The 21,683-nt window shown below is 37.5% G+C and overlaps 1 protein-coding gene across 1 annotated transcript in view; it reads right to left on the bottom strand.

Moving 5' to 3' along the window:
* Positions 1-21,683, bottom strand: part of SCFD1 (sec1 family domain containing 1) — a 53,349-nt gene that overhangs the window by 5,850 nt on the left and 25,816 nt on the right. The window contains 11 exon segments of the mRNA XM_042470417.1: positions 1,961-2,013; positions 4,089-4,142; positions 5,189-5,264; positions 5,547-5,609; positions 9,818-9,897; positions 10,397-10,467; positions 12,661-12,757; positions 17,533-17,614; positions 20,223-20,296; positions 21,200-21,290; positions 21,477-21,616. Coding sequence (XP_042326351.1) covers positions 1,961-2,013; positions 4,089-4,142; positions 5,189-5,264; positions 5,547-5,609; positions 9,818-9,897; positions 10,397-10,467; positions 12,661-12,757; positions 17,533-17,614; positions 20,223-20,296; positions 21,200-21,290; positions 21,477-21,616 — 881 coding nt within the window.

The following is a 21,683-nucleotide window of genomic DNA, read 5'->3' as shown; positions in this document are numbered from 1 at the left end:
AAAACGTTGGACCTCAAATCCTACTGTCCCTAATGGTAGTGCAACGTGCGTGCATCCACTAGTGCAACCATGCACATGCCACCACTGGGGACAATAGGGCTTGTTGTCCATGGATGCTTAAATCTGTGGATGGCAAGCCCGCAAATTACAAGCTCCACTGTAGTACTGTAATATGGTGTAGGGCAGCAATGGCACAGTGCTACCCGGCCCCCAAAGAGTGTGGCTGTTCAAGCTTGAGGCTGTTGTGTGCATTCTCATGTGCTCTCCAGAGACAGGGAAGAGTAATCCTTGCATCTCTGTGCAGCATTGTGTTAGCATCTCTCTCCACTGCCCCCAGGCCTTCTTGCTGCTGCCATTTGCGCCCCCCCCCCCAGTGGAGCCTCAGGCTGTTGTGTGCATATAGCATCACATGGCATCTCTCTCTTACATCTCTGGCAAGTGTGCAAACATCAAGCACTTCACGGGAGAGTTTCAGTGGACCTATAAAAGTCCTATACAGAGGTACCCCGGGTTACGAAATTAATTCGTTCCGCCGCCGCTTTCGTAACCCGAAAAGCATTCGCAAGCCGAAATGCCATAGGCGCTAATGGGGAAAAGCCGCGATTTCGTGCGAAAAAGCGCCGAAAAGCACCAAAAATTTTTTCGTAACCTGAAATAACCTTCGTAACCCGGAACAGTTTTTTTTAATGGATTTTTTTCGTAACCCGGAAATTTCGTAAGGCGGCGCATTCGTATCCCGGGGTACCACTGTATTACTGTCAGGAAAAAGCCACATGGGATATATAGTCACAAGAAATATAATATGTATATGAATGTATTTGAAAGTAACATGACACAGCAAAAGCAATTGAAATGTCACATAGGTGTTGCATATAATGTAATTAGAAGGTCCTAAAAGCCAAGGACACATGTGGCAAGGACAAAGTGAAAAGGTGCAAATTGATATCACCTGAAAGTCATTGAGTGGACAGTAATGTATGATGCAATGTGAGGTCTAGATTGAGCCAAGTATTGTATGTCAATCATAATGTATGTACACGCCCAGGAGGTGGCAACTGTATAATGAATAGAGAGACAAATGTCTATATAAGCAATAATGTATGACAATACTTTTTGTGGGTATTGAGGAGTATAGTAGTGTGAGTTTTGTGAGTAGTGAATTGTTTTGTGCATAGTGTATATATTAGAATAAAAGTAGATCTTTTTAAGAAGACTACTGTGTTGACTGGTGTCTTGAGAGCTGAACAAGAACCAGCAGACTCCAGAGAAGATTGGAAGACATCTTCAGCCAAAACTCAGAGCTACTGGTCAAACTGGTTGTTCTTCCGCTGACCAGGGAGGTGAGAGTAAAGCCAGGAGAAGAGCTGCAACTCCCATCATCCCTAACAATTACTACTGTACAGCCTTATCCCATCTATCTTTCTGTCCTCAAACCCCGGGGAGCCTGCCAGCTGCTTACCTAGGCCCGAGGACTGCATGCTCCTGCCACCACCTTCATTGCTGCCCTAGACTGCTTTTCACCCTGATTGGAAAAGATCTCAGATATTATTGATTGATTTATTTGCAGTCTGCAGTTGGTTAAACCTGTGGATCCAGAACCCAAGACAGATCTGCTGTAAATCCTTTGACTAGGTGATCTAGTATGCATACTAGCACATCAACTGAGGTGTGTAAATAGAGACACTGATTTATTTCTTTTTAATGTTCTTGTATTTTTTAATCAATATAGGAAAAATATTTAAATAAGCTAGTAAGTTAAGTTCTCCATACAGATTTTTGAAATGGTTATATTTGTATAATTAGTAATTAAGTTCAATGAGGCTAGTCAGCAGGGAAACAAATATTCAAAATACCAATATTTTAATCTAATTAAAGTCATTTATGCACATACTAGGACTATACTATACTCTCTGCACATTAAATAGATTTCAAACTATAGATAACTTGATAGCCAACTCACCTGTCACTGCCTCGCAACATCTTAGGGTCAAAATATCTGTAGTCATCTGTCTCCTATTTAAAAAGATAAATTTTGTAATTTTTAACTTTCTTAAAGTCCACAAGTAGCTTCTATGAACCTGTTGTCCACAATGTAGGCTAGAAACTTTAAGTAATTAACATTCATCATCACATTAGTCCAAAATGTTTAGATTGGAAAGTATTCTTTTCAAAGCATTCATTCAGTTACAGCATTAGAATATCTAAGCTTGGTGCCCCTAGAGGTGAGATAGCTCATTTGAAACATCCACCACATTTTCCAAAATACATTACTTGCATAATACGTTCTAACTGCAAGGCAATATGAAACACAAACAAACAAACCCAGTGCTGTCACTAATTTTAAAAACACATACTGGTTCTCTCATCTCCCTCCCACAGGGTACATTTTTCTAGGCGTCATCAAGAAACTCTATTTTCTTTTCAAGAACGTAATGGCAATGAATGCTAAATTGATACAACAATTAACATCTTTATCCAGAATTAAACACAGACTCTACTTATTTCATTCCATAATTTATGAGTACATTCAAGCAAAATAAAGTTTGTTTACAAAACGTGAAGAATTACGACTCAATTTTTTAAACTGTTGACATTATTATATAAAATATTTCTCCTTCCTCAAAGACACTCAATATTTTCATTGGCAAATATCATCAATTTTTCTCTCTCCTCCTGTAGTTACTTTAATCAAGGAAGCAAGTCAGAACAGGAAGAAAAGAAGAAGTTATTTTACTTGGTTATATTTTCTCAACTAGATTTTTAAAATTCATATTGCACCTGAGGTTCTAGAAATAAAAAAAGTATGATTTAATTCTAAACATCAGTTTTTTGTTTTATAAAAGGAAATTAGTACTGCTGTACACACCAATATACAATATGTTCAGTCTGGTCGCCTAATTAGCCTTCAGCCCCTATTCTGTTGGGAGTGCATAAAAACAAGCAGCTTTCATTCACAGCCAAAAGCCCATGCAGTTTGGTGGTCTGTAGATGCAAGATGTGAGATCAAAGATGAATCTATTAGAGACAATATGGGCAGTAAATAGATGCTGCTTCTTTTTATGCACTCCCAATAGGAGAAGGGGTGAAGTGAAAGAGACAGCTATTACAGATAGGGTTTTTAAAGGTACTATATTGGCACCTTTCTGCTCTGTATTTTTGTCTGTAGCTATACACTCACAAAAAAAGGCACCGAATTTACTTCAGATAAGTGAAGATTACAAGATGACTTGTACCACTGTTGACTGGTCAGCTCCATCATTCTGACTGTAAAAGTTATGCATTCAAATATACACTCATCCCTCCATATTTGTGGCTTTGATTATTCATGGATGTGATGAAAATAATAATAATAATAATAATAATAATAATAATAATAATAATAATAATAATAATAATAGGATTTATTTATATGCCGCCCAATCACTGGGAATCCAGTGTTCTCGCTATGTTCTTTCTAGGAATATCTAGGTCCTCTAGTGCAACTCTATGGTCAACTTTAAATAAAAGGAATACTCTACTAGGCATTTGTAGCTCCTCCAGTGCAGTTCTATGGTTAGTATCTGTCAGATGTTGACCACAGAGTTGCACTGGAAGATCTAGAGATTCCTAGAGAGTGTTCTCACAGGTAAAAACATGACATCTTTTGTTATTTGCGTTTTTTCCATATTCTTGTGCCCCTAACCCTAGCGAATATGGAGGGACAAGTGTATAAGAATGCATACACACATTCATTCTAATTCTTGTCTCTAGTAAGAAATGAAATGAAAATTAATCTCCAATGTGTTACTTGATACTGTATGTAATACAGCACGCCCATGTTTTATGTGGGTGCGACATATGCAGCTTTCAGCATACACTGAAAGCTGCGCTGGAAGAGCCCATCGTGTGCCCAGGAAGAACACATGCCATGGGCGTGAGCTCCATTACTTTCTATGGGGTTTCAGCATATGCTGATTTCCCCTTAAGCGAAGGGATCCGGAACAGATCCCTGTGTAAGGGAAGGGCGCACTGTAATTGAAATGTCACCAAATATTTCTATGTCACAGTTGTAAAAACAATTCAATCTACTGTGTTTAAGTTGTACTTACAGGATTTGACTTCATCTCCATAAGGTTGTCTAAAATACGTGTGACTGGAAGATTCTGCAGAAAAGAGTGTTTTATGACAACTGTAGAAACTGTTTATCAAATGTGGTTTAGAACAGAAATAGGTACAGACTACCAAAGCACATATCACTGAAGTCCAGTCTTAGTTGTTAATTAATCTCAATAACCTACTACATCTGTCTCTTGCTATATACATACAATACAATTCAAGTGTCATTTACTAATGGTTGCTCCCAGGACAAAAGGTAATCAAGAATTTAAAGCTATTTAAATAGTACAATTTAAAGAAATTACATTACCTTAAGAAAACACATTGCACCTGTTAGGGCAATGCTAAAATCAATGTCTGAAATCTCAAGAGCCACCATTTGCCTTCCTAAGAAGCTCCGCATATACTGTACATAAAGGTATTCTGTCTGGGTTTTAAAAATATTGGGAGAGGTCCTACTCTGAGCTCCGCCACAATTGGAAAAATGACAGATGCAGATAAGACAGAGTGACCACTTCCAGGGTTGGCCTCCTTTTTCTTGTCCTTCAATAACAGGCAGACGTTTTTATTCAGGGAGATATTTGGTACGTAAGCTAGTCTGTTCTGAAGAGTGTTTTAATTGGTTGGGTGCTGTTTCTAATTGTATTTTGAAAATATTTTATTTTCGCTGTTAATACAGATGCTATTTTTGACTGCATTTTGTTATTGCTAGATGCCTTGTCATTTTTAGTAGCTATAAATGTAATAAACATAACAGATTCTATTGCCACTAACAATAATTCTGACAACAGGGGCACAGAAAGCATGCCTAGGCTGCAGAGTAGAGATGGCACACACAATGCTTCACAGAATGTCTGGTACAGTACTGGCTTTGTCCTTTGGTTCTACTGCAATTCTCTTTCTTAAATTTGCTAGGAGGTACATGAACTGCTCAAGTGTTACCCCACAATTGACCCAGTTTATTAAACCCTGACATCCTCTTGTAACAAATTTTAGAAATCTCTAACCTCAAGAATAAATGCATATCTGTTATACTATGAAATATCATTGGTTTTAAAAACTAAAAAATGAATATACTTTATGTTAAATATACCTGTTGCTTTAGTACTAAATTCTTGACACCTTCCATCACAAACTGGGATCCTGTATTCATGACACGTGAGAAGAGGCTGGAACAAAGTAGACATCATGCTTGATTTAATTTGCTTTCATGTACTGAACAAGTAATTATGATAAAATGAACTTTAAAAGCTAAACAGCTTTTAATTTTAAAGGGTGCAGAATTTATTCCAATATTAGAGGGTTTTTTTTTATTTAGAAAGATGTGTTTACTTTTATATACTGCTTATTATATTCGTCTATGGTTTTTTACTTGTCCCATTGTGGGACTGAAAGCAGAGGGCAGGCTATAAAGTATAAGTGGTAGTAACAAGTTGTATTTTGAAACTCACCCCAATGACTTGGCTGCACTGTTTCCATAGGTAGCTGGAGCTGAAGCCATTTTGGCAAAAGCTCTGCAAAATATACAAGTTAACATCAACAAGCTTAACTTATTATCATCACTGCACTAACAAATTTTCTGTTCCTATGCATGAAACATCCAGTTTTAAAACAGTCATCTGAGGACTGTTTCACATCTGAGGCTCTGATTTCACATCCAAAGGGCAATTTTGCCAATAATTAACAAACAGATGCACGCACATACAAACACTGCAAACTGCCTCTCCCTTTTCTGGAAAAAAATGCTTCAGTATTGCAATCTACCAAAGTAATCTGTTCCAAATATATTATAGTTAAATTTCTGGAGACTGTGCAAAGAATGAAAAATTACAACACATGTAAATCAAGATGGTCAGCACCAAGAAAAAAATATTTTGGAAATAAATAAAAAGTTCTCAGAAAGACCATTAAGATAATTGATAGAATGATCTCTGATCTTTAGGCTGGAACACACGGCCCCCAAAAGCCCACTTCTGGGTGTCACCGGTCTGTGGTGTTTAGACGCCACATGTCCCAATGACGCCGAGAAGCCAGCTTCAAGCCACCCAGCTGCCCATATGTGGTTGGCTTCATGACGCTCTGGTGGTGCAATGTTTACATGCCGTATGCAGCCAGAGCATCATGAAACTGCCATGGAGTTGTGGCAGGGCCACTGGTTTTTCCCTGGCTCCTTTTTCAGCCAGGTTCAACGTGGATTGGGGCTGCGGAGTGTGTTTGCCCCATCTGTCTTCGGAAGGGGCGCCTTCATGTCGCCCCTTCCAACCCATCTGTTTCCCCAGGTAATGTAAGATGAACAAGGTAAGAGAAACCAATGACAATTCACCTTAACCTTTCAAAAGCTCCATAACATGACTAGTTTGGTTCAGAAATTTTATATTCAAAAGATATGTCTACTATCAATGTGAAATTACCAAACTTGGCTGTTTGTAGAAATGTGATGAGGCCACTGAGCAGAGTGTATGAGCTCAAAGACTAAACCTTACAGCTACACTTCAAACCACTGACTTACAGAGAGTTAGTTTCTAGTGTTTTTGGAATAAAAAATTGTTCAGATGCACAGGTGTCCTCCCTCACCCCCCCACCCCTTTTTAAATGAATTTTAAAAAAGATTAGATGCTGGCTAAACATTCTCTTTATCCTTTATTGAAAAGAACAGAAGTACTAGGAGGATAATCGTTTTCTGAAATCAGCAGAAATGGACTTAGATCCTGAATAGAAGGGATGGGATTGTGCACAATCTTCTGAAATCAAGTAGCGGGAGTAGAAGCAAACCAGCAGATCAAAAACAAACAAAAAAACAAAAAACAAAAACTCAACCCTAACTTCTCCTTGTTCCTACACTTGAGAGACTCATTTTGTAGCTGAACAAACAAATCATAAAAATTAAATCTAACAACTATACTCTCTTATCTTTCATTATTCCAGAAATGTTAGCTTTCCTGGATCCCTGGGAACCTGGACAGATATTATGGGATTGCTATGCATTCATAAGATTCTGTGTATTTTACATTTATGGCACTTTTAATTCACATTACTGGTCACTCTTTCTCTTTCCCTTGAAGTCTTATGTGTCTTATTTGGTTAGAATGTACAAAACTGGCAGAAATAATTTTTGTTTTTAATTTGTTTAGCAGCATGCACAACACTAAGTTAATGACAATAATAATTTCAATGCTTTTGCTACATGAGCTGAAAGCATTAGGAGCTTGAACTGTGCTAACTGATAAGGATTAGCCCACAAGCACTTTGTCATCCAACAAACATATACATTAGAACTTTTACATCCTGTTGTTAGTCTGTTTTATATGCACAGTCTAGCCAAAGATGAGACTGCTGTCTATTAACTATTAACACAGACAAGCTGTGCATGAAATACTAGAATGTACAGTCAAATTTCCATATCGGTGGGTTGGTGATCCACAGATTTGGCTGCCAATAGATTGCCATGTCCCATATTATTCAATGGTAGCACAAATGTGGACGCACCACCACAATTATTTAAGAATATGTGGTATGACCATCTGCGTTTTCTGACATCAGGGGTGGAGGGGGGTGAACCAAATCTCTGGGGATGGGTATGATGCACTGTATAAACTGTCCACAGGTTGCAGGTTCTCTATTACTCTAAGACAGTGTACCCTAACTAGTTAATAGATGATACATTAAATTCTACAGAAAAGCTATGACACATGTAAGATTCCTTTCTGAATGGTGCAGAGCAGCAATCCACATCACAATGGTTGCTTCCCTTTCATTCTGTTAACCATCAACTCCCTCATCTTGCTCTCTGGAAACCCTTAGCACCTTCAAATCACACTAGTTGTCTAAATCTAGTAATCCTCTCTCTACTTGCCTTTTCCCTTACTTTTAATCTTATCCTCTTCCAAAGGGGGGGAGGGAATTCGCTCTCTTCCACTTTACCATTTATTCTACACCAAATGGCCCTGGCAGTGACAGATCTAAGCAAGATGAAAATAAATGGACTCACTTGTGAATTCTAACCTGCAGTTTTTCCCAGGAAAAAACAAGCAGGGATCCAACAGAGGCTCACCTCTTGCAAGACCAGAAACAACAGGGTAGACTGGAAAGAGTTTTACAAGGGGGTGCTTGAGACAGAGTTGATGAAAATGCTGCCTATCATTCAGATGGGCGCTTGTTTGCACACCTCTGAAAGAACTTTAGATGTACCTCTGCAAAAAATTTCTTCTCCACAAGCAAGAATAAGAGTGGAGCTGGTGGTGTGGTCTCCACAGACATAGACAAAACCACAAGTTGTACTCGAGGTGAATGACTTAAAGGCAGTGAAGTTTAAGAAAGGCAAGAAGATGACTTATGAGCTGTTCGACAGTGGAACAGACTGCCTTGGAGGATGGGAGGATTCTTCTTCTGTGAATGTCTTACAACAACACAATGGTAAAGAAGCCATTGCTATTGATGTGGTTCAAAATGAGGCTTATGAAAATTTAAGCAATGTTCATTCTGCTGGTGTCAATGTTATTTCACAAAAGAATATGAGGAAATGCAAAGCAAAAGAGAGGCATCCATAAGACGTGGTAGTATCAAATAAAAGAATGTTAGAAACTGGTCAGGCAAGAGGTGAATTTCAGGCCCTGGAACATTCAAGACTCTAAAGAGGAAAAGGTGTTACCCATATGTTGTGGACTGGTCCTTCAGTCATCCAGAGAATGAGAACTACTCTCAAATACAGTTGCCCCTCCTTTTTCGTGGGGACTCTGTTCTGGCCCCCCTTGCGAAAACAGAGTTTCACTTATATTCAAGCCCCATTGGCTTTAATATAGCTACAGGCATATGGGGGGTGGTGGTGGTGCTGCAGGCGCCCCCCATTCATTCTCCCTCTGTTTGTCCCTTTCACATAAGTGAGGGACGCAAGTCTGAAGACCACAAGAACAGAGGGAGGACTGTATTATTTCAGAAGACTGCAGGCTATTACTGCACAAAATTTTAGTCACTTTAGATTTAGCCAAGTAAGATGACAGATTAGATAAGGAGGATAAGACCATGTATAATAGGATGTGGGAAGCAGCTTCAGTACTGTACTGAGAAAGCTAGGAATAAAAATAAAAATAAAATAGAATAGAATTAAGCCCTTCCTCCAACAATACGGAAAGATTTGGTACACTTCGGAGTGGGAGGCTCTGTGGATCATAAAGTGTTTGTTTAACGTATCACAAAATGCTACTTACTGGAAAAGAAGCAATGGAGAAATTATTATTGCTTTTAATGGATAGACCAGTGTTGGTTTTAATTTGGGGATCACTAAATCATAAATTTGACAATAAGTGAAATACTACTTTCTAGAATGAAAAGTAATCCATAGAACATTGCTGAGGGACATGAAATAGCTGGAATTCAAGTGTCTGGGAAGCAGAATCACTTTTGTTTTTGCAATCTACACTGCTGTTATTTTCTTCCTCCATGTTCAACCACATGTGCCACAGACCTGGGCATGAAAAATGGCATAAGAGGCTATATGCAAGGCTGAAATAATTCTTTCCTGTAAGTGTGCAGAGCTTTGATCCATTGCACCTCAAAAATGACTATGTATTTAAGTGCAGCCAATGTTACACAAAAGTTGGCAGTAAATTTCTCTCTCAAGCTTTGTGATAAAGTGGGGTCTGAACCAAACTGGGGGGGGGGGGGTCAGACTTAGGTTTTTTGCAAAACACCATTTCATTGCTTTATAAGAACAAAATTAACTTACTTCCATTGTTTAATGTAGTTTAAAGGGTTAAGATTACACCCTGCATCTGTCAGTGCTTTTTTGTACTGTTCCAAATCTGCCTGGAATCAAACCAGAGATTTTAAATTTGTAACAAGTTTTCTAAATGAAGCGGTGAACTACTATTTTAATTAATTTATTGTAAATCTAATATCCTGACTCCAGGGCAAAGAATATAAGCAAATGTGCATCAACTTCTAAAATACGAAAATAACTGTGTTCATGTTAATATATAACATTTCATTAAAAAACATATTACTGCAATAGTATGTGTAATATATGTGAATATAATATGGTGTAACAGAATGGAATATAATATGATGTAATATAATTTGTATGATTTTTTGATAATATTGCTGTAACAGACTAACAAAGCTGACCCTTCAGAAATAGTTAAATCATTACTAAGAAAAAAACAAAACAAATGAACCAAAATATTATCTTGTATATCATCATGTTGCAATGCCTGCAGTTTTAGAGAAAACTGTTTATGTATTTATTTAATCTGCTTCCAGAACAGGGACTCAAGGCAGCAAACTTTTCACTAAAAGAATTACATACCTCAGAAGGCAGCTGTACAGAACTTATGTAATAGATAAGAAATAGGCGCATCTTGTCTTCTGCTGTTCCAGCTGTAGAGAGAAATTAAATCTATTTTCTTACTTCTGTGTACTAATGCAAATCGGTACAATTACATCACATGTAAAAAGTTCACAAAGAGGTAGTGCAGAAAAAATATTTATGCATTAATAAGCAAAACACTCTCAATTAATAAACAAAAAGCTCTCAAAAGTGTCCATCTGGTGCCATCCGGCCATGGAGGGAGAGATGCAGGCCCAGCTCCATCGTGCCTAGCATGGACTAAGAAGATGAGCCCTCCCTCCAGTCCATTTGCCTGTCCAGGAGAGAAGAAATGCTGGACCTGATCCCCTTCCCCACCACCTTTCCCTTCTCCTTTTGTGTCGTGTCTTTTTAGATTGTAAGCCTGAGGGAAGGGAACTGTCTAATTAAAAAGATTGTATGTACAGCGCTGTGTAGATTTACAGCACTATATAAATAAAGCTTACTACTACTACTACTACTACTACTAATAATAATAATAATACATATGAAACATATGGCTAGCTAAGTATGTAATAAGGGAATCTACTATTCTGAAGACATGGCCAGTAAATGTTGTACACTGACTTTAAGAATTCCCCCCATTATAAATACATACTGTTTCCTTATATAGATACCTTGTGGCATTATTTGTCTTTAGATCTATGAAATCTGGTGTGTGTGTGTTGTATTTCATAGAACATCTATTATTGGCTGAAAAAACTGTCCTATATGGGTAGCAATTATGGCAGGTATGGATTTTTAATTTACTCTTGACTGCAACCATGATCCATTTTATGATTTATATTTAAGACAAAAAGAAAACACAGCAGCAGCCCCCCCCCCCCCCCCAAGTTACAGAAAAAGGTAGATTTAGGTAGTAAAGGATGTCAATATTAAACTAAACTTAAACTGATGAAAGAATTCTAAGATTTCAAGAGTATGTTAGGAAACACAACCTAAAATTTCAAGGAATTCTGGAAAAGTGAAAAAGTTCTTCATCATTTTATTGAAGCACATGGAAGCACTAAAATTCAATGTTTCATTTTGGTTTAAAATCAGATATAGCAATATTATTCTATTAAACTAAAAAAAACATTAAAAATCATTAGAAGAAACTAAACAAGCTAAGCTTCTCATATTTAATTCCAATGTATTAAAATGAAGAAAAGTTATTTCTACAAAAGGGCACATGCAGATTATTACTACATCAGAGCAGCAGGTGTTAATGTCTATCTGAATAATGCTTCTTAAACAGCACTATGATATTAGTCCAGCATAAGGGGGAATAAATGCTTATACTTCTTAGTGTACATCTACCAGATGCTCAACAAGCAGAGTTTCTGGAAATTAAATTCCTTTTTTGGCTCAAATTATTCCTAGTCAGATGGAGTAACCACCATCCAATTTCAGTGAACACTATAGCAGAACAACCCAACACTATACTATCAATGAATTCACCAATACTAGAAACTCTTACTGTATATACTTGTGTATAAGTTGATCTCCTGTATACGTCAAGGCCAGAATTTGGAGCCCAAATTATGGATTTTGATATGACCCGTGGATAAATCAAGGATAAAATTTAGGGGATGCCACCATTTTCCCACCCAGGTATTCAAAAGACCATTCATCACTCTACTCAAAGGGGATGGTTCCTTTTTTTAAATAAAAGTTAACAAACAGTATTAGCTATTATCAAAACAAAAAAACTATCCCCTTCTTTGAATGGAGTGTTGAAAGGTGACAACTTAATGCATCCTGGGAGAACCTAAAAAAAATCAGTGACTCCCTCTACTTTCTCTGCTGTGGCACTGCTTCTGGCTTTTTTGAAAGCCTGGGCTAGAAAATGTCAGCAGTAGCAGCTTTTGGCACTTCCCCTCAAAGAAGTGATGAGGAAGCAGAATGGGGTTCATGTTTCTTTTATGTTATCAAATGATGGAGTAAACTCTTGCCGTTTGCCACTCTGCTCAGAGAAGGGGAAGGTTCCTTTTCTGATGAAAGTTAAGATACAGTACTTACACTGACCCAGGAATAAGTTGGACCAGGTTTGCTGGGTCATATTTTGACTAAAATTTCTAGACTTCTAAACAAATATATATAATAACAGTGCAGATCAAGAAGATATACTATCAAACTTGACCCTGAGAGCTTAATAACACTAATCACCAGAACTGTTTATGAACAGAAAAGAACTTTGGTAGAAATCCAGTATTTACACCTACCATCAGGATCAGAAATCATGTCCAAAAGTGATTTATCCAAAGTGGATTTGCTCATGATTTTTTCTTCATATTCAAAATATACGTCTAGTTTTCTTGCCTTGTAAAGAGAATTTTGTTTTGTTAGGATGATATAAATATAAGTAGATTCAAAAATAATATGTGATTAGCTGTTGTTGATGAAATTTGCTTTTTGGGGCAGTTAATTGATACTATATATCAATATATATAAATACATTGTAAATTATTAATACAACCACCACTTAGGGTACTATAAGAAGGACTGAGGATTAACTCTGATATTCCTCCCCTGTTTGTCTACTAAGAATAGTGACTGACCTAGGTCAATAAACATGGACTATTGTAGCTGCATCATTCACTTTTTCGAACAATCAACAATGGCAAAGTAACATGAAGAGAGACCATAAATCACTAATTTGTACTATAGTTTTTTGTGGGTTTTTTTGGGCTATGTGGCCATGTTCTAGCAGGGTTTCTTTCTGACATTTCGCCAACATCTGTGGCTGGCATCTCTGAAGATGCCAGCCACAGATGCTGGCGAAACGTCAGAAAGAAACTCTGCTAGAACATGGCCACATAGCCCGAAACCCCCCCAAAAAACTATGGATGCCGGCCATGAAAGCCTTCGACTTTACACTAATTTGTACCATTTATATTTTGTTTTTCCTATACAAAATACATAAGGTTTCCAGGTAACCATCTGACTACTCATTACAGTCAGATCTGCCTATCTGTAATGTGACTACTATATCAAATGGTTTCAGACCAGACCCTGAAACATGAACAACCAATGTTTTTTTAATGTTATACAATATTATTATGTACACATGCATACTGTATACACTAAATAAGTTGCTTAATGCATAATTTGGTTGATTGGGGATTAGTCAAAGTATATGGTGAAAAGCAATTTAACATAAGGACAGGATGAATCCCACTTAACATTCAGGAAGAGCACTCAAAACACAGCTAAACTATTCAATATTATACCTAGAAGCACCTGTTCAGAGACTATTTCAAAAAGTGAATTGAAAGCTACTTCCTCAGTCTTTTCTACAGTCAGAAGACAATACAACTACACCAATTTAATTAAGCCAAAATGGACCATCAGAAGGGTATGTGATCATGATAGGGACTGCATGTGGCACAAGCCTTAAACAAAATTCACTTGGAAGATATCTAACTATAACCACTATAATGTTAAGTGGAAGTTGGGTCCCTGACTGGTTAAAGATGCAAGACAACAGATCTTCAAATATCAAGTATCCACAAAAACTAAATTGCAACCCAGAGCCTGGCTGCAAAGACATATAAAATTGCTTCTAACAAAAGCCCAAGGGTCTTATCCAAAGCAAAGAGAGACACCTCATTTGGAAGATACTAGTTTTTCTGCAATCAGTGCAAAATCTAATCTATCCTTTTCTATGTACCAACATGAATGAGAGAGAAGTGGCAAATTTCTGTTACTATACTGACATCCTATGTTAGAGCAGTCTTTCTCTAATCTTCAGAAACCTATCAAATAATTTGTTCTCTTCCTTAAAATAAATGTGGGAGAAAATTAAATAAAGACATGAACCTGCATTATTGCTTTTGGAAGTCATTTTAAATCCATGAAAAAAATTAAACAGAAATCAGAACCACACTGATTAAAATAAGGAAATACTATACTCTGAAACTATGATCATGTGCTTATTGCTTATGTTAAAGTCACACTGAAACCAGTGGGAAAGAAAAATGCATAAGTGTGCCCAGAACAGCAGTTCTAGATTGTTTCCAATAAAAGCATGGCCATATTTTTTCCCTTGAATCTATCAAATTCTGGCTACATTTCTGAGCTGCCAAACTCTTAATAGCTTAAACAATTAACCTAAAACAAGGCTTCATTTTTTCTGAGCTTTACTAATAAATATTTCCTAATCCATCTTGGGAAATATTGGTGTTCTCCTTCCAGCGCTTTACTCAACACTGAAATATGCCAAACAACTGCCAGGACCCCTGAGTTGTGATTAATCTCAGAGTTCCTCTTGCTGTGCCTTCAAAAATGATCTAAGGCAATGTGGAAAGCAGCTGTAAACTGGACTTAAAATTTGACTATTTTAGGGAATGATTTACAAATTAATTTCTACAAAGCAAAAATTTGCACACCAGGCTATGTTAACAGTATACAGTGTAAGAAACATTTAAACTAGTAAGTCTCTGAGTCCAGTCTTCAAAGTTCTATTGAAATCAAAAGCTACATAGGTTGAATTCATTCCTGTCCTGGCTGCAGATGAAAGGGTCTTTGATTCACTGGTGCTTTCAGTGATCAGAAATGGCAAGGGATGTAACCTTTATATAAAAATGTGGAAGGTGACACATGGAGAGGAAGAAGAAAGAGAAATTTACGAAAATACCCCCCCCGCCCTTTCTAGTAATGGAAGCCACTGCTAAATCAATGAATTGTGAGCACAGGGTCACAACTGGATACTATCCATATTGTGTTTATATTGTGCACATATGTCTCAATCCACATACGCATTCCTGAAGCAGTATTGCACTGTTGAAGCAGATTTAAGAGAAGACATAGTATAATTCAAAATCCACATGCTTCCGAGTGGGAAAAGGATAGTCTGTGGGCCATTCCAGGTCCATAGGCCATTTCTGAGGACCCCAGTAGTAGCAGGCACTGTGGCTTGTTTGGCCAAACAAAAATAAATAAGAAATCAGCAGACCAACAACAAGAAATTAAGTTCTTGATAGGTTAAGAGTTATGTCAGACGCTTATAAAACTGACTACATATCCCTGTCCCAAGCACTGAATTGTCAACAAGTAGATCCTGGTCATGGGTCCCACTTGGCGGGCTCTGCTGTGCTGACTCATCATTGTACTTTTAATTTTCCTTTTTTTTGGTGTCCAGTTGATGAAGCATAAAAGAGATTTCTTTTTCTTTTAAGAATCTTTCATTTTAAAATCAAGTGCATACTTATCATTTATTCTACCTCAGCAGTGTCAAAAGCATCTGATTCTGTAAGGACATCTGACTTTGTGTCTTGGACGGGGAAGACAGTCAACTATGTAAGTATTTCCAAACCACATCCTGTCTTGGAGTTTGACCGAGGGCCAATATGAAATGCGGCTGTAGCTGCCCTGCCACCACCTTCCCAGAAAAGGAGGTGATTGAAAAATAAATAAATACAGGGTCAACTTTAACTACAGCAGTAGTTCCCATGGAAATGCTGCACTGTTATTCAGTTATCTAATAAAATCGTAACAAAATGTTCCTTTTCAAAAATGGCTGGAAAAGCAATATGGTAGTCACTTCCAGAAAAAAAACAAGTGCCAATAGTATGTTACAATTTTAAATACATATGCTATGCTAGCTATGCAGATTATAGAAGATAAATGTATAATTTTTGGTTACATAAACTGAGTTTTTGCTGTTTTCAAATTTCAGCTCATACACAATTACCCTTAGTGAGGTTATTCATAAAATTCAGTAGACTCTTTTCAGAATTGAAAGAAGACATTGGATTATTTATGACTGCTCTCATATTTGTAAAATTTATTTACTTGATTTATTATCTTGCCATCTTCCAAAACTAACTGCTCTCTTAGCAACATCATGATATATGGACCCATTCTGCTGGCCAACCATTTTTTGGGGGAAAGGGGAGGGGTTATTGCTGTCCAAATCACAGCAGCTGAAAGTTGACCAGCTTTAAAAAAACAATAGCAAATTTCCTCATCCTATTAGATCAAATGTAAGCTGTGGTGGCTGTTTCAGTTCTGTAGTTGCACTATTTATAATAGGTGAACAGCAGGAATATAAAATTCTGCATGGCTGTTGACTGCAATTTGAATTATTTATTTATTTGTATTTGTATCCTGCTCTTTTCCCAGGACTGGGACTCAGAGCGGTTTCACAGCATTAAAAAAACAGTACAATTAAAAACTTTTTTTAAAAAGTACAATTATGGAATCTGGACTCTGACATGCAATCACTGCATCACTCAATAATCATGTGAATCTAAAATGCTCATAGTTTTAGTTCTTGGTTGAAATTAAAAAAACAACAACAGGTATGCTTGTATTAGGTTGCAAAATGGGTTTATGGCTCAGAAGAGATCTGAAGTAGTTCACAATCTTTACTCCCAAGTAGCTCTTGGAAATCTTGAAAGATAATCTGCTCAGAAATCCATAGTGAGCAGGCTGGAGTCTCAATGGTCAGGAAGTGTGGCTGCTTTACTTGGCATATTGTTGTAGCTCCATATAGCAATATCTCTTCTTTATGATTCCCCACCCCCATAATTGTTTCTTTACTATTCTACCTACAAAGTCCATGTAATGAAAAGAAATTAAAAGCAGAATTACATGCTTCTTGAAATCGTTCTCAAAATGCTGCATTCAAATGGTATCAATTTGCTAAAGTAAGGCTCTCTAATCCAGCAGAAGCTTTCATCCATGGAAAACAAGGTGTTTCAGATGACTCTCAGTTCCTGTGGAGTCCCTGTGCCACATCCACCTTGCTGTTCTGAATGGTTTCCCCAAACTTACTAAGTTGATAACAGGGTTGCAGGGAAGAGAGAATCATTAAGATCACCTGTGTGCTAGTTCTGCTGACAGAGGACTCCAGGGGGTCAAAGAGCTTTTAATCAGCCATTGGACAACCAATGGAGACCACCAAATGCATTGAAGATTAATATAGTTCAAACAATTGTTGACTCCTTAAGGGACTGTTCTTGCAGTCTGCTGCATCCCTTGTAAGAATGGATGCCTCATGATTAAATAATACTTTTTTACTGAAATATTTTATGTCTGAACAACTCATTAAGTAAAAAATTACTAAGTTTCAAAATGTCAATTTTTTATACCTTTATATGTTCCAGAACAGCTGTTGCTACATTTGTATGAAGATCTATGAGCCTCTTCTTTTCTAGAAGTTCTGGAAGAGAGCTGAAAAAAATTACATACAAACTAACTGGCCATACTGTGTATTCCAGTTCAGCCCTGCATTCAGTACTACAAATGCAAACACTGCTAAAAGCAACACAGGCCTCAAACAGATGGACCAATAGGGCTGTTGTCGAGCCAACGCAGGGGCAGGGTGTTCACATGACGCACGCTCTCGGATCGTGCAGAGGCTGCACTGAGGCTGCTGTACACAGCCCAAAACTGGTCACAAAAGGAGCGGTTTCGTAGTGTTTCTTTTTACAGCCCACTGAGGACGGCAGCAGCAGGTGCCCTCGGGACTGTGGTGTCTGGTTGCTGCAGTCCTGGAGTAATTGGGATGGAAGTGGCCTATGGCTGCTCCTTCTGTCCCATCTGCCTGAGCCTACAGTCAGCAGCTAAAAATACTTAAGAGATACAACAGCACAAAAAACCAATCTTCATACCGTTGTAGCAGCAGCATTTACAATATGGGAACTGGCTATCACTGAAAGGCCAGGGGACAATTTACATCCTGCCTTCTCTTCACTCATTCTCTCAGACTTTTCAAGTGTGGGATAAGGAAGAAAATGGCAACACAAATCAACAGCCACTGAAGGCTTTACAAAATGGTTTTGATTAGAGGTCTCTACCTATACTCCAAAACCTCTTTGCATCTCTGGCAATGATATAAAGGAAAAGGTGTGGAGACTTGTGAGAGGCCCCACTTTAAAAGGATAAGACTGTGCCATTTCAGACAGACAGATCATTAATAACTGAGACTGTTGCCAGAAACTCCATCTGATCCAGTTTTCTGGTAATCTAGCCATTTCATCCCAATTATGCTGATGCTGTAATATTATGCTCAATGTACAGTTCTTAATTCTCATGCTCCACTGGCCCAGCTACTGTACCATGTCAACTTCCAGCAGAATTCAGCAAATTGTGAAAAACATAATAAGGTATATTAATCTGACTTCAACAATCACATTTCCTATTTCCCCTCAACTACAGTTTGGTATCTGTGTTACATTACATTAATGAGTTATGTGACAGTTAAGTATTAGTGTTATGGTTCTAGTAGAGAGCACTATATGGTTGGTACAGAGGAAGTTCTACAACCACATGGCTTGTATTCCTCTTGAGCCAGTTTAAGAGACAGGAGTCATGTCATCTTTCTTTTATTATGACTGTTGACTTTTCTCACCTTTCTGCAATTTTTTTATCCTGCCTTCCCATTTACAGAACCTTTGTTACCTTAATGCTTCTATTTTGAAGTTAAATCTACAGTTTGTTTTTTCTTTTAAAAAAACATACTTTTCTGTCCCTTTCTCTTTTTAGCATAACAAATCAGAAATTATGTTGGAGACTGTGAGGTAAAGTAGACAGCCGTTAAAGAGTGGCCTCTGGCTAATCCAGCTGTGATTAAGCCAGGACCATGGCAATAGCATGGCCTGTTCCCAAAGTGGACCACAAACTGCAGACCCAAGCTGTGCCAGCCAGGAGTCAATTCAAATCGACTCCTTTTTAATCCAGTCCTTTGGACCTGAGCGTGACCTTGCCATGGCTTCTGGCTGCTTTGGGAGCATGTGTTATCTAAATGCCACACCCGCAAAGCGGCTGAAAGCCACTTTATTTAGCCTGTGTATTTCAGGCCTTTCTGACCAGTTCACGTTTATTAAATAAAGTTTGTGAAGGCTGGAATATAGTATGATAAAATGGCATGGTTGCCTTTGTAACCAGAAAGTATAGCAAACTGACTAAGGGTGCATCTACACTGTACAAATAATGCAGTTTGACACCACTTTAACTGCCATGACCCCATCATACAGAATCCTGGGATCTGTAGTTTTATGAGGCACCAGCACTCTTTGGAAGAGAAGGCTGAAGACCTTGTAAAATTACAAATCACAGAATTCCACAGGATGGAGCTACAGCACTTAAAAGTGGTTTCAAACTGCATTATTTCTATAGTGTACCTGCACCCTGAGAAGATGGACGAAGTGAGGCTTCTTTCTTTCTTCACTCTTGCTCTGATCTTTATTTATTTTCTATATTTTTCTTTTTGTCAAGTCTAATGACCGCAAGGCTTTGTAATAAAACTGAGGAGGGGAGAGAGGAGTCAGCAGTTATAATGAAAAAACGTTTATATGACTGTGAAGTCGAAGGCTTTCATGGCTGGCATCATAGTTTTTTGTGGGTTTTTCAGGCTATGTGGCCATGTTCTAGCAGAGTTTCTTCCTGACGTTTCGCCAGCATCTGTGGCTGGCATCTTCAGAATTTGGCTTTGAGGGGGGGCTTTCATTTCTTCAAGCTATTAGATATGACAGTGTTGTTTCTCTGAAGATGCCAGCCACAGATGCTGGCGAAATGTCAGGAAGAAACTATTCTAGAACATGGCCACATAGCCCAAAACCCCCACAAAAACCTATGTTTATATGACTCCTGCCTCTGGAATTGGTGCCAGAAGATACAACTGATGTGACTGGGATTGCTCCTCTGCACATCCAGACATGAATATTCACTGGGAATACAACAACACCACATTCTCTGGAGAACTAAGTGTGTTTACAACCAAATAATTAAATGGTAAGTCTTTACCAAGCACCTAAGACAGCTTCTTTAATATACTTACCTAACAGCTGATGTTAGTTTAGCTGTGTTATCAGAAAGCATACTTATTGCTCCTTCATCTTCACCTTCTAGTCCCTGGAAGGAAAAATAATTTCAAAATCTAAATAGGATGTCGTAACTTACAAAAGAAAGAACTCCTCATTCAATTTTACATAATGTCTGAAGAAAGAGATGAAGGTATAATTATTGATGTCAACTGATTATTACTAGAAGCTGTACATTTGCAGACAAAGAAACAGTTTAGAAGTGCTATGAGAAATTCATTTTACATACAAAACTTCTTGAAGTTTTTCAGAGCCACTTTCTCTTCTACCTGGCAACTCAACTTTTCATTCCACTGATTTTTTTACATCTTTGTTTGAATCACTTTTGTCCCTGGATTCTGCCTCCGTTTTCCTAGCTCCTAAGAGCTCTTTTAACTCCTTCAATTGTCTATAAGGTTACCCATGTTGTTTGGTTTGTGTGAGGTTTTCATTTCAGTAAAACTGAGAACTTCTACTTTTCTCATAGAATCTGGAATGCAAACAATTGGAAAGTTTAGCTCCCTGTGCAACAGGAATATTAAGGATCAGCCTCAGCAAAGTCAATCAGTACTGCAGATTGATTGCCACAAGAGTAATCAGATACAGACTGGATGTGAAGATACTTGCAGGTTTGGTAAGTCCATTTAAATATCATTGCCAAGTGTTTCTATATAGCAACACTCTCTGTATTTTGTGTACATTATATATTTTGTAAGATCTTGTGCATATTTACGAGGACACATTCAGTAAGGAGTATTTTTTACACTTCATTAATTTAAATTATATTTCATCTGGCACTGTTGTGAGAGGAAAGGAGGGTGGGGATGTAAATCCAGTTTCATTCTAGAATTACCAGTATTTTACTTCCAGTACATTTCTTAAAATATCATCAGTTTTTAAAGCAATGAAAAGCTCCAAGAATAATATTTTTAAATTGGATGTAAGCAAAACTTACCATTATGCTTTTAAGCCTCTTGACCTCATCTTCTTGAGCTCTGTAAGATTCTAGCTCTTGCTGAACCGACTCTGCTACCTCTGGGAAAGGGCTGATGAAACATATTGCATACCAATGTTTATATTTGTATGATTAATAATCTGTATTGTTCAACACAACTTTTCAAAATGACTTGTAGTTTTTCCATAATGTATTCTACATATTTTCATGTTACTGAGTAGTAGTAGTAATATAAACTAAAGCAAAGTAACTTGATTAATTTAAATATTCAACTTACCTTCCTTTGTGTTTCTGCCAAAATTTATCAGCTGCAGTTAAATCATATGACTTTTTATTTTTTTTCTTTGGTCTAGCACCTGCTGGAGAATTTTCCATTCCTGAAGATTCTTCCAAAATAACTCTGTTTAAATGAAAATCCTGAAAAAAAGGAAGATATTTACTTTGTGTAAAATATTGGAAAACAGAATATTGCTAATACAAAATA

Source organism: Sceloporus undulatus, chromosome 1, assembly GCF_019175285.1.
Source record: "Sceloporus undulatus isolate JIND9_A2432 ecotype Alabama chromosome 1, SceUnd_v1.1, whole genome shotgun sequence".
NCBI classification, from domain to species: domain Eukaryota; kingdom Metazoa; phylum Chordata; class Lepidosauria; order Squamata; family Phrynosomatidae; genus Sceloporus; species Sceloporus undulatus.
The sequence above is the reverse complement of the archived record's forward strand: the minus strand, read 5'-3'. Positions and strand labels throughout refer to the sequence as shown.